The 12,921-nt window shown below is 46.6% G+C and overlaps 1 protein-coding gene across 5 annotated transcripts; it reads left to right on the top strand.

Moving 5' to 3' along the window:
• The first annotated feature begins 6,057 nt into the window (after nt 1-6,057).
• On the top strand, nt 6,058-12,543 carry LOC129694482 (uncharacterized). Of its 5 annotated transcripts, none has more exons than XM_055631201.1 (4): nt 6,058-6,229; nt 10,846-11,015; nt 11,582-11,753; nt 11,835-12,543. In XM_055631201.1, the coding sequence occupies exons 1-4, from the start codon at nt 6,058-6,060 to the stop codon at nt 12,050-12,052; spliced, it is 732 nt and encodes a 243-aa protein (XP_055487176.1). In that variant the 3' UTR covers nt 12,053-12,543. The 5 variants fall into 5 exon arrangements, 3 of the variants coding, with proteins under 3 accessions (XP_055487176.1, XP_055487174.1, XP_055487173.1); XR_008723005.1 differs by adding an exon at nt 9,490-9,582 and having other exon boundaries at nt 6,211-6,229; nt 10,846-11,753; XM_055631199.1 differs by having other exon boundaries at nt 11,582-12,543.
• Nucleotides 12,544-12,921: the final 378 nt, after the last annotated feature.

Genomic DNA, 12,921 nt, shown 5'->3' with positions numbered 1-12,921 from the left:
CCCCCCCCCCAACTGTCCACACTCGCTCCCCCCCACCCCAACTGTCGACACTCGCCCCCCCCCCCCCAACTGTCGACACTCGCCCCCCCCCCCCCCAACTGTCGACACTCGCGCCCCCCCCCCCCCAACTGTCGACACTCGCGCTCCCCACCCCCCCCAACTGTCGACAAACGACACTCCCGCCCCCGCCACACTCGCTCCCGGGCGGGGCGGACACAGACCACGCTGTTGACGTCAACGGGAGACTGACTGACTGACGGCCCGGACTGCCAGTAGTCAAGATGGCCGCCACTGGCTTCACCCCCATTGACGTCAACGGGAGAGACTGACTGACGGCCCTGACGGACTGCCAGTAGTCAAGATGGCCGCCGGGATCCCAGCAACTGTCGCCGCTCCCGCTCGCGCTCCCTCGGCCGTCGCCGCCCGTTATTTCCCGCCGTTTCCAGAAGGTTCTTCACCAACGGTCGCTGCTCGTCCGCCCGCCCGCGCGCTCGCGCTCGGTCACTGGGAGTTAGTTCACTTCTCCACCACCGACCCTCACATCCCCCCCGCTGGAAATGGGTTCAATAAACACAGGTGGGAAGTTTAAATAATCTTGAATGACAACAACGTGTAGTAGACACAGACCCACAGAGCGGGCGGGCGAGGGGCCTGGTGGGAAGTTTAAATCATCTTCTTGGTTTCTTGGTCCTCCACAATATTCCAAATGTAATTTAAACCGTGGAGGTGGTGAAGGGAGGACTGGAGCCAGAAAGGGTTATTGGGAAGAAAGAGCTACTTTAAATGTAGTTGCATCTGGTTGAGTAACTATAGTCTCTCCCTCCATCCCTGTCTCTTCTCCCCCTCTCCCTCTCTGTCTCTCCCTCTCTGTCTCTCCCCCTCCCTCTCTGTCTCTCCCCCTCCCTCCCTCTCTGTCTCTCCCCCCCCCCCCTCTCTGTCTCACCTCCTCCCTCCCTCTCTGTCTCCCCCCCTCCAGTCTCTCGACACTCCCCCCCCCCACCCCCCCCTCTCAGTCTCTCCCCCCCCCTCCCCCTTCCTCTCTGTCTCACCCCCCCTCTCTCCCCCCCCTCTCAGTCGCTTCCCCCCCCTCCCTCCCCCCTCTCTGTCTCACCCCCCCTCTCCTCCCTCTCCTCTCTCTCCCCCCCCCTCTCTCCTCCCTCCCTCTCTGTCTCTCCCCCCCTCTCCTCCCTCCCTCTCTGTCTCTTCCCCGCCCTCCCAACCTCTCTGTCTCTTCCCCCCCCCCCCCCCCCCCGCTCTCTCTCTGTCTCTTCCCCCCGCCCTCCCAACCTCTGAGACATGGATCTCCTCTCCCCCCCCCCCCCCCCTCTCTCTCCTCACCTCTGAACATTAATAGCCCATTATTATCTGTTATTTGCACTGTATCAGTTTATTTATTCATGTGTGTATTTACGCATATAATGGTATATGGACACACTGATCTGTTCTGTATTCATGCCTACTATGTTTGGCAATGTTACAAAATTTTGAGATTTAAAAAATCAAGTCTGCAATTAATATCCCATCAGATAAAGCATAAAAAGAAGTTTAATTTGACACCTAATTCACTTTCATATCTCAAGTATTTAAAAAGTTATGGCCATTTTCATACTGGGAAATGAGCATCTTGTTCCCTATTGCTTTTCTATGGACATAACAAAAAAGCTGTGATCATGGACAGTCAAAAGCCCATAACCTTCTTAAAAATTAAGAGAACTGAATGACATTTTCAGTTATCATAGATTGAAGCATTCTGAAACAAATATAACATAATCTTACTTGGATGACCTGAAATTAAAGCATATAATTAGTTAGTTACCCATTTGTAGCAATGCCACAAAATTTTGAGATTTAAAAAATCAAGTCTGCAATTTATCCCATCAGATAAAGCGTAAAAATAAGTTTAATTTGACACCTAATTCACTTTCATATCTCAAGTATTTAAAAAGTTATGGCCATTTTCATACTCGGAAATTAGCATCTTGTTCCCTATTGATTTTCTATGGACATAACAAAAAAGCTGTGATCGTGGACAGTCAAAAGCCCATAACCTTCTTAAAAATTAAGAGAACTGAATGAAATTTTCAGTTATCATAGATTGAAGGATTCTGAAACAAATATAAAATAATCTTACTTGGATGAGCTGAAATTAAAGCATATAATTAGTTAGTTACCCAATTGTAGCTAATTACAAACTTCAATTACTAGATCTAAACATCTATCCATTTCTTAAGAAAAGATTAACATTTTTAAATAGCCTAAGTGTCCAAATAACATTCACAAAGAATTCACAATAAAACATGATTTTAAAATCTCATTTACATTAATTTATAGGCCAAATGGAAGGAATTTAGTGTTCAATTGCTGTAAATTAATGGCCATTTAAATCAGCTTGTGAGTGGGATATTGTGGAACGCGCTGGTTTAGAAAGTTCCCATTGCGGTAGATTTGTGCCACAAATGCCCAGAAAAATACTGCGGGATTTAATGGGGCCCCAAATTAGCTACTCGCAACATTAAAATTTTGTATAAAGGGATCTTAAGAAGCGCTTTTTAATGTAAAAATAAACAACCTACCTTCCGTTGTCCCCTGTATGAGATCCGGCCCATGGTCTGCGGTCGCGGGTTTGGAGGATAATTTTTAAACTACTATAATAATTAAATAAACCCCTTATATGTAAAAATAGCTCCAGCGAACAAACCTCCAAGCGATTTGTCATCAGCAACTAAGTAGGCTTAATCCCTCCCTTCACCACCTCCAGTTTAAATTCCAGTTGGAATATTTTGGAGGACCAAGTAACCAAGAACCAAGAACAAGCTTGATTTGAACAGCCTAGGGAAAATCACGTTTTAAACCCAGTCCCCTCTCAACGGCACCAAAATCACACACACGGGCTGGGGCAGATCTGCAGCGACGCTTAAGGTAGGTTTTGCAACATACCTAGAGGTACAGGCTCGAAGGGCCGAATGGCCTCTACTCCTGCATCAATTGTCTATGTTTCTATCACTAACTAACGGCAATAGGTCACCAATCTGCACCCACTATCACAACACTGGGCCACAAAAACACCGCCTTTTGTTGTTGTTTGTGTAGAAAATCTGTTTATTTTTGATTATATTCATTATTTCCATTTGAACCATTTTAAACGCTTTTCTTTTCCCCCCAAATTTTTTCGATATTTATTTATATTTAGATAATTCTTTGTGAAAAGATTATTGCATAAATGGGAGAGGGTGCAGAGAGGGTTCGGAAAGGGATGTGGAGGGTGCACAGAGGGTTTGGGAGAGGGGGTGGGTTGTGGAGGACGGAGAGAGGGTTCAGTAGGGTGAAGAGAGGGTTCAGGAGGGTGAGGATTGGGTGTGTGAGGAGAGGGTCAGGAGGGTGAGGAGAGGGTTCAGGAGGGGGAGGATGGGGTGTGGAGGGTGTATGGAGGGTGAGGAGGGTGAGGGTTGTGGAGGGTGAAGAGAGGGTTCAGGAGGGTGAGGAGAGGGTTCAGGAGGGGAGGATGGGGTGTGGAGGGTGAAGAGAGGGTTCATGGGGTGTGGAGGGTGAGGATGGAGGGTGAGGGTGGCGAGAGGGCTCGGCAGGGTGGGGACAGGGTGTGTGGGTGACAGCATGGTGCCAGATGGGGTGACTGTGGGAAATGTGAGACCATCCTCGCCAGCAGACAATGAAGCAGCAATGCTGTATTCTGTGAATGTTTTTGTACTATTATACAATGAACATGGTGCCTTGCTACAGCAGCAACAAGAGTATTAGATAACATTTATTGACATAAATAAGGAATAATATTGCATCAAGTTTCATCAGACTGGCGTTGCCGTGTGTAGCGAGACCGATGCTCGGCCTCTGTTCTTTAATGTTTAGATGAATGAGGGGTGACCTGAATGAAATGTCCATAGATTGGATGTATGCCGGGTGGTATGTTATGCTGCATGTAAGAATATAATTGTTCCATTGTACATGTGAGAATTTAACACTCTTGATTCCTGGTTATTCCCCTGTGAAGAGTCCAGATCTAGGGGTCAGAATCTGTGACTGGGGCGGTGGTCGGTGTGTTTCTGGGGTGGCTTGTTTCTGACTCTGAGGAACGGTGGAACAATGCAGGGATGCCCAGCTCCACCCAGTGTAAATGTGCTTGGGGTTCCTGTCTTCATCACTGTGTCTACCAGTGGTACCTCCATCCCCCAGCTACCGTTGGTCATTTGCGGTTTCAATACATTGAGGACAGAGGAAGCCAATTATTTGACCCACAGTGTCTTTGCCGGTTGTGCAAGAGTTCATCGGTCAGATCCCACCTTCTGGTAACCAGTCTTCAAGCACACATTGTAGTGTATACGTTTCTTCAAAGGTAATTTTAGCTGTGGAATTCTCTGCCACAGAATGTAGTTGAGGCCACAGTTCATTGGCTATATTTAAGAGGGAGTTAGATGTGGCCCTTGTGGTTAAAGGGATCAGGGGGTATGGAGAGAAGGCAGGGATGGGATACTGAGTTGGATGATCAGCCATGATCATATTGAATGGCGAATGGTGCAGGCTCGAAGGGCCGAATGGCCTCTACTCCTGCACCTATTTTCTATGTTTCTATGAGTTCCAGATCTGTACTGATCCTGTGGTGGGAGAAACGTTTCACCAGGTCTACAATCTTTCAGCTAATTCCTGTATCACCGTGCTAAACTGCTCCTCCTCCTCTCATCCCTCATCTCATTACTCTATACACCTCAATTGATGCTCTCGTGAAATTTAGCCTTTCCAATCATTTATCAAAGTTCCAAATACAGTTAATAATTTCCAGACTTATTCCAATTAACCACCTAACAGCCGGTGACTTTGCCAATTGTAACCTTTCTTGGAATTAGAAATGTGAGGTAAATGTTTGAGTTGTGTTTACGTGTCGGAACAGCATTTGTTTTATTTGAGCAGAAGTTGTGAGCAGCCAATTCCACCCATGACATGTGTGACAGGATCTGTTGGGGGGAGAGAGTTCACCATTTGGACTCATCGATATTTTAAAGTAGAAGGTGGTGTGCAACCTAAATGGGAACTTGAGGTTTGTGTTTAGACCTGCAGCATCTGTGGGTTTGAGTTTAGACCTGCAGCATCTGTGGGTTTGAGTTTAGACCTGCAGCATCTGTGGGTTTGATATTAGACCTGCAGCATCTGTGGGTTTGATATTAGACCTGCAGCATCTGTGGGTTTGATATTAGACCTGCAGCATCTGTGGGTTTGATATTAGACCTGCAGCATCTGTGGGTTTGAGTTTAGACCTGCAGCATCTGTGGGTTTGATATTAGACCTGCAGCATCTGTGGGTTTGAGTTTAGACCTGCAGCATCTGTGGGTTTGAGTTTAGACCTGCAGCATCTGTGGGTTTGAGTTTAGACCTGCAGCACCTGCAGCATCTGTGGGTTTGATTTTAGACCTGCAGCATCTGTGGGTTTGAGTTTAGACCTTTAGACCTGCAGCATCTGTGGGTTTGAGTTTAGACCTGCAGCATCTGTGGGTTTGAGTTTAGACCTGCAGCATCTGTGGGTTTGATATTAGACCTGCAGCATCTGTGGGTTTGAGTTTAGACCTGCAGCATCTGTGGGTTTGGTTTGTGTTTAGACCTGCAGCATCTGTGGGTTTGAATTATTAGACCTGCAGCATCTGTGGGTTTGATATTAGACCAGCAGCATCTGTGGGTTTGAGTTTAGACCTGCAGCATCTGTGGGTTTGAGTTTAGACCTGCAGCATCTGTGGGTTTGAGTTTAGACCTGCAGCATCTGTGGGTTTGAGTTTAGACCTGCAGCATCTGTGGGTTTGAGTTTAGACCTGCAGCATCTGTGGGTTTGAGTTTAGACCTGCAGCATCTGTGGGTTTGAGTTTAGACCTGCAGCATCTGTGGGTTTGAGTTTAGACCTGCAGCATCTGTGGGTTTTGAGTTTAGACCTGCAGCATCTGTGGGTTTGAGTTTAGACCTGCAGCATCTGTGGGTTTGAGTTTAGACCTGTGGGTTTGTTTAATTTCCTTCCTGCCATGATGACGCAGTGCGCATGTGCACAGGCTGGCAAGTCACCGGATGGGCGTCGCTTCCTTCCTGCCGACCGACCTGTTGCAGCGGCGGGTGAACAGAGAAGAGAAGAGAAGAGAGGGAGTCCACGGGCTGGGGCAGCGGGGAGAGGAGAGAGAGAGCAGAGAGAGAGGGGCGACTCGGGGCCACTGTGGGGAGCGACGACAGCAGATTGACATCGGTGAGTATTTTGTCCGCCGCTCCCCAGTGGACGGCTCCATTGAAGTCAATGAGAGTGAAGCCATCGGCGGCCATCTTAGCTACTGGCAGTCTCCCATTGTAAGTCAATGAGAGTGAAGCCACAGGCGGCCATCTTGACTACTGGCAGTCTCCCATTGAAGTCAATGAGAGTGAAGCCACAGGCGGCCATCTTGACTACTGGCAGTCTCCCATCGAAGTCAATGTGAGTGAGGCCATAGGCGGCCATCTTAACTACTGGCAGGGCGGGCGGGGAGACTCGGGGCCGGGGAGCGAGGACAGCAGATTGTAGAAGGGTTTTGGCCCGAAACGTTGCCTATTTCCTTCGCTCCATAGATGCTGTTGCACCCGCTGAGTGTCTCCAGCATTTTTGTGTACGAGCGAGGACAGCAGATTGACATCCATCCATCCATTGGTGAGTATTTTGTCTGCCGCTCCCCAGTAGACGGGTCTAATCTTGGGGAGAGACTTGGGTTAAATTCCCCATTGAATGTGATTTTTTCTTGTCTGTCTGCAGCACATTGAATTTATTGTTGTGAGTAAATGTGTCCCAGTGATAGTTTGAAGCAGAAAAGTCATGTTGAGCAACAGCTGCTGCTGCGTTTTGTCATTGGATGTGTTGGTGTAGATTAATGCTGCACATCCACACACACACACTTGTATAAAGTAGCAACCAACACTTGATGTGTTGAATGAGCTGAGCAGTCTGCTGGAGTCAAAGTAAATGTCCCAGTTTGTTTTACACTTACTAAATGGGAACTATTTCATAATGAAACCGTCAACTTGCTATGTCCGCTTTCAGATATTTTTGCTGATAAAACTTCCTCAATTACCAGAGTTAAGTACCAGAATTTTGTCTTGTTTCATGGCAGTTGGTGCTCTGGGATAACGGGAGGTTTGATGGTGTGATTTTGTGAATCTCCTTGTAAATTGCAATAACATTTAGCCCGATTCTGCGGAGCTCTAGGGTATCCCACCCGAGAGAAGTCGGCATATTATTCAGGCTTGATTTGCGCTTGTGGTCGTTACATACAAAGCGGGCTGCCCGGCGTTGTACTTTCTCCAGGGTGATCTTGTTGTTGTTGAAAGGATCTCATACGACTCCACAATACACCAATTTAAGCCTGACCAAGGACTTGTAGGCATTCTCTTTGATGGATGTACTACATGCGTGAACATTTATGTTGAGGAGGCTGAGGGACTGAGTGATCCCAGGAGAAGTTGCAGCAGAATGATAGTAAAAGGAAAGGATACTTTGAGGATTTCAGATTTGCAACACAGAATGCGTTTTGTACATGTCAGTTCTCATTTCATTATTCAAATGAGTTGGGACTGACTATTGGGTATGTGAGTTGAAATATGAGATTTGCACAAATCTATTGACCACTGTAGGATGACGTGTGACTTTCACAACTGTTTTTTTGGGCATGGAATTTTTTTAAAATATTGCTCTTCCAGAAGATCTGAATGAAAAAGAGAAACTTGTTGGAAACACTCAGCAGTTTGATCAGATCAGCATTTGATTACAGTCACCAGCTCTGATAATGGATCATCCAACATTGCACTTCCACTGTTTTCTGCATTTACTAATTTAATCAATAAACTAAATACACATTGTCTTTATCACACAGGTAACAAATGCTAGTCATTTGTACTTGGCCAGATCACACACAGCGGTTAGATAACCAAATACGTTTGATTTAGATGCTAGAGGTTGTTTAAAGGTAGGGAGAGATCACCTGTCCACAGCTGGGATAGTTCAGGACCATTTAATGCAGAATTGTATCTTTCAGCTATGATAATAGAGAATGTCTGCAAGAGAGCAAAGGATAATCCCTGTTTGTTGAGGATGAATCAGTTGGAGAGCTGAGTGCTGAGAGGAACTGATGTTTGTTCAACAGTTCAGTAGTCCAATATGTAACTGTACAGTGAAATTCTTAAAGCACATATTACACACAGTTTGTTATCAAGGTGCACTCCCAGATATTTATATGTCTGCACCACCTCAATGTCCATCCCTGCAGTGTTAACCGGCTGAAGGGGGAGCTTGGACCTGCCAAACTTAACCACCATCTCTTTGGTCTTGGTTTCAATATAGGAGTAGAGAGGTTCTTCTGCAGTTGTACAGGGCTCTGGTGAGACCACATCTGGAGTATTGTGTACAGTTTTGGTCTCCTAATTTGAGGAAGGACATCCTTGTGATTGAGGCAGTGCAGCGTAGGTTCACGAGATTGATCCATGGGATGGCAGGACTGTCATATGAGGAAAGATTGAAAAGACTAGGCTTGTATTTGCTGGAGTTTAGAAGGATGAGGGGGAGAGATCTTATAGAAACATATAAAATTATAAAAGGACTGGACAAGCTAGATGCAGGAAAAATGTTCCCAATGTTGGGCGAGTCCAGAACCAGGGGCCACAGTCTTAGAATAAAGGGGAGGTAATTTAAGACTGAGATGAGGAGAAACTTTTCCACCCAGAGAGTTGTGAATCTGTGGAATTCCCTGCCACAGAGGGCAGTGGAGGCCAAGTCACTGGATGGATTTAAGAGAGAGTTAGGTAGAGCTCTAGGGGCTAATGGAGTCAAGGGATATGGGGAGAAGGCAGGCACGGGTATTGATTGGGGACGATCAGCCATGATCACAATGAATGGCGGTGCTGGCTCGAAGGGCCGAATGGACTCCTCCTGCACCTATTTTCTATGTTTCTATACAACATCTCCCCAAGGTTTCAGAATGCCCCACTCTAACACTTCCTCAGAATGCCCCACCCCTTGCAACTTTACAAAAAGGCATATCAAACTCAAGAGGCCAAGTGTCGTATTCCTGCTCCTAATATGTTCATTTATTGTTCCAAATAAACCTAATTTCCAGAGCTACCCAGACTATGTGTTCCCCCATCTTATTTCCTGGAAAGATACTTTGCCATTTATGCCGTCTCCAATGTATATTTGTTCCATTAATTTGGGGGTTTGATTTATTGATAAGACAAGCATGTGTTGGACTGAATCAGTCTGAAGAAGGGTCTTGACCTGAAACGTCACCCGTTTAAAAAAAAAAACCCTTCTCTCCAGAGGTGCTGCTTGTTCCACTGAGTTACTCCAGCATTTTGTGTCTATCTGTGATTTAAACCAACATCTGCAGTTCCTTCCTACACGCTGTACAGCGTGTGTTGTCATCAGCTGAAAGTGTTGCCCTGCTCCTTGCAATTGTTGTCTAATACCGGCTTTTAATCTGTTTATTACAGAGCAGCGGGACGTGTGAACGGCAGTCACCATCATGGCTGATGGAGCGGACCAGGGAGGAGATCCAGTGGCCTCGACAACGAGGACAGACGATGGTGTGTTGTAGAATTACGTCAGATATAAATGTCCCAACAATCAAGAGCGGAACTCGCTATCAAAACATGGAGGGGACGGGGGACATAATTTTTTGGCGGCACACTCACACGCGCGAGGCTTCGGAGGCTCAATCCAGCGCTAAATGCAGCTCAACTCTGCCTGTCTCGCCGGGTTAACTACAGCCCTGACTGGACTGATGGGACACCAGCGCTGCTTCTCCACGCTGGCCATATTTCCATATTTGCCGCAAGTCCAGGCAGGTTCACCTGGCAGGACAGGCAGAGTTGAGCTGGGTTTAGGGCTGTTTCTCTGTGCTGGCTGTGGGCCTGGGGTTACAGCTCGTGTCTGACTGCCGACCTCTCTGGCCATCCGTGGGCGTTGGATGTTTTCTCTGAAACTGTATCGCTACATGCTGAGAAAACTATATTCAGCACTCTCTACACTCTACCTGCTGTACTTGTGCTTGGCTTGGCCGTATTTATGTATAGTATTACCTGATTAGATTGGACAGCATGCAAACACAATATTGTCACTGTTTCTCAGTACATGTGACAATAATAAGTGTGGGCACAGTAGTGCAGCTGGTAGAACCGCTGGCTCACGGCTCCGGAGACTCGGGTTCGATTCTAACCACGGCCACTGTTTGTGTGGAGTTTGCATGTTTTTCCTATGACAGCGTGTGTTTCCTCCCACATCCCTATGGCATGCTGGCATGAACATCAATTGCCCTCTGTAAATGTGCTCCTAATATGCAGAACGTGAGATAACATAAAACTAGTGTGAGCGGGTGATGGATTGATGATTGGCATGGACTCGCTGGGCCGAAGGGCCTGTTTGCATACTGTGCCTCTGAACTCTGAATGCTAAAGCTAAAGTGTGAGAATAAGTTGCGTTTAATGTCGCAACGGTGTATTCTGTCAAAAGGTGTTGACATTGTGTCCATCCAGAATCAAGAAGAGAATGTACCCGTGGGATTGAACAGTGGGAGAGGGACAATTGTTGTGAGTTAGCGCATTGTTTAGATGCCGCAGGGAATAAGTTACAGCAACAGCCTGGGGACCATTGTCAGGGCAAGTCGAGGATCACAGCCGGGTCTCCCTCCCTCCGTACAGGGTGCGGGTAGATCCGGCACGTGGCCTGACAGCAACACCCGCCTCATCTCCGTCATGTGGTCTGCCTTTTAGCAGAGTGGGGGTGGTGACAGCTATGGGTGGAGGAAAACAGACAACACTTGATCATTCCATTATTTTGATTCATCACAGCTCCTCCAATGTCTTCGATGATGGAGCTCCTGGAAAGGTGTGATGATTCGCAGCTGCTGGATTTGACAAATCATTACCGCCAGAGGCTGGAAGAGGCGATTCAAGAGGCGTTGGAGAATGTCGTCTTCGTTCTAGCATACGAGAGATATTTCAGTGAGCAAGAGTACAAGGTAGGGAGAGGATTGGATGAGTGGGTAACTTCAGCCGATACTGAAATGTTTTCCTGCACAAATATTGTGGGCCGAAGGGTCCATTCTTGTGCTGTGCTGCTCTCTGTAATTACAACTCAGTACGGCGCAGTCACAAAGAATATCCCGCACAGCAGTGGTGATCCACAAACTGGAGGGTGCAGGCTTGAGGGGAGATGGGTGAAATGTAGGTGGGATCTGGGGACAACAGGTTTACTTGGAGAGCAGCCCATATCTGGAACACAATGCCAGAGGAAGCTGGAAAAGCGGATAACATTAGGGATTTCAAAGTACATTCAGACTGATGAGTGGATAGGAGGGGCTTACGGGGCTATGGGCCAAATGCAGGCAAATGGCCCTGACTTACAATTGCAACATGGTTGGCATGGACAATGTGGGCTGAATGGCCTGTCTCCCTGTGTATACTGCGATATCACTCTACCACTTAAGGCACTGTGACTCCAGTAAATCCATCGCCAAGGTTGGCCGAGGGTTCTGTTTCCGTGTTGTACAGCTCTATAACTACTTGTCCCCACGGCTCTTCACAGCAAGTCATCAAACGCACAAAGAGAGGAAGCCGTGCGGCCGGTTCCACACTTCTCCTCAACCTGGTGACTGAGAAAGAGCCGCAGGTCCGTAAACTGATATGGAAATGCTTCGTGAAAATGCAACACCTGCTCCCCAAACTGGAGGAGTTGCTGAAAGCAGTGGGGGAAGAAGGTACAGGACATGTTTCTACAGAGAATTTGTCCTTTTTGTCAAAATGCAACTCAAACTCATTCCATGAAATTATTCCAACAGGTTCTGATCTGATCGAATCGTTCAAAGCCATGAAGGTTTCCTTGGAACTACCTGCTCATCTGAAAGGTATTCAATTGCATGTTTTGGCCAACTGCGGATACGCTGTCCATCGATCAGCCCTTCCTATTTATCCCATCTTTATATCCACTCCTTGCAGACTAGGGACAATTTACAGATGTCCAATTAATCAACATCTTTGCGATGAGGGAGGAATGTAAAGGACTCGGAAATAACCCTCGCGGTTACAGGGAGAATTCCATTTCAAGCCGAGTGCAGGCCACAAATCCAATTGCATAGCATTTCAAGCAGAGCGCAGGCCAGCAAATCTAATTGCATATCATTTCAAGCAGAGTGAAGGCCAGCAAATCCAATTTCATAGCATTTCATGCAGAGTGCAGGCCAGCAAATACATTTCATAGCATTTCAACCTCCTAACAAATCATTTATTCCAAGTACATTACAGACTCACAGTTCAGTTGATTCACAGCTTAGAATCACAGTCATGGACTCTCCCTTGCGATCTTCCATCGTGACTGACTCAAGTCCAGGCATCCTGGGTTTTATAATAAATAATAATAATAATAATTTTATTTATAGAGCACTTTAAAAACAATCATAGTTGCAACAAAGTGCTGTACATCACTAATCATTGACAAAAAAGTGAATACACACCAATAATAACAATCAAAAGAAATAGTAGGAAAAGACATGTAAAATAAAGAAACATTAAAAACAATAAAAACAGAAGCAAAGTCTCAGGCATGGTCAAAAGCCAGGGAGTACAAATGTGTTTTAACACTGGATTTGAAGATGGACAGTGAGGGGGCCTGTCTGATGTCCTTCCCCCCCCCCCCCCCCCCCCCCCCCCCCCCCCCCCCCCCCCCCCGGATGTTGGCGTTACCTTCATTGTGGTGATTGACAGGCGAGAGGACCAATCAGCTGATTTCAAGATTTTTTAAACACTCATAACTTTTTTATTTTTCATCGATGGGAACAATTCTCGGGGCTGCCGCAGCGGTGGAGAACTGTGAGTAAGATGGCCCAAAATTATAGCGATATAGGGTCGTGTTTTTCTAAATTCAATATT

The sequence above is a fragment of the Leucoraja erinacea genome, unplaced genomic scaffold (assembly GCF_028641065.1).
Source record: "Leucoraja erinacea ecotype New England unplaced genomic scaffold, Leri_hhj_1 Leri_686S, whole genome shotgun sequence".
NCBI lineage: Eukaryota > Metazoa > Chordata > Chondrichthyes > Rajiformes > Rajidae > Leucoraja > Leucoraja erinaceus.
The sequence above is the reverse complement of the archived record's forward strand: the minus strand, read 5'-3'. Positions and strand labels throughout refer to the sequence as shown.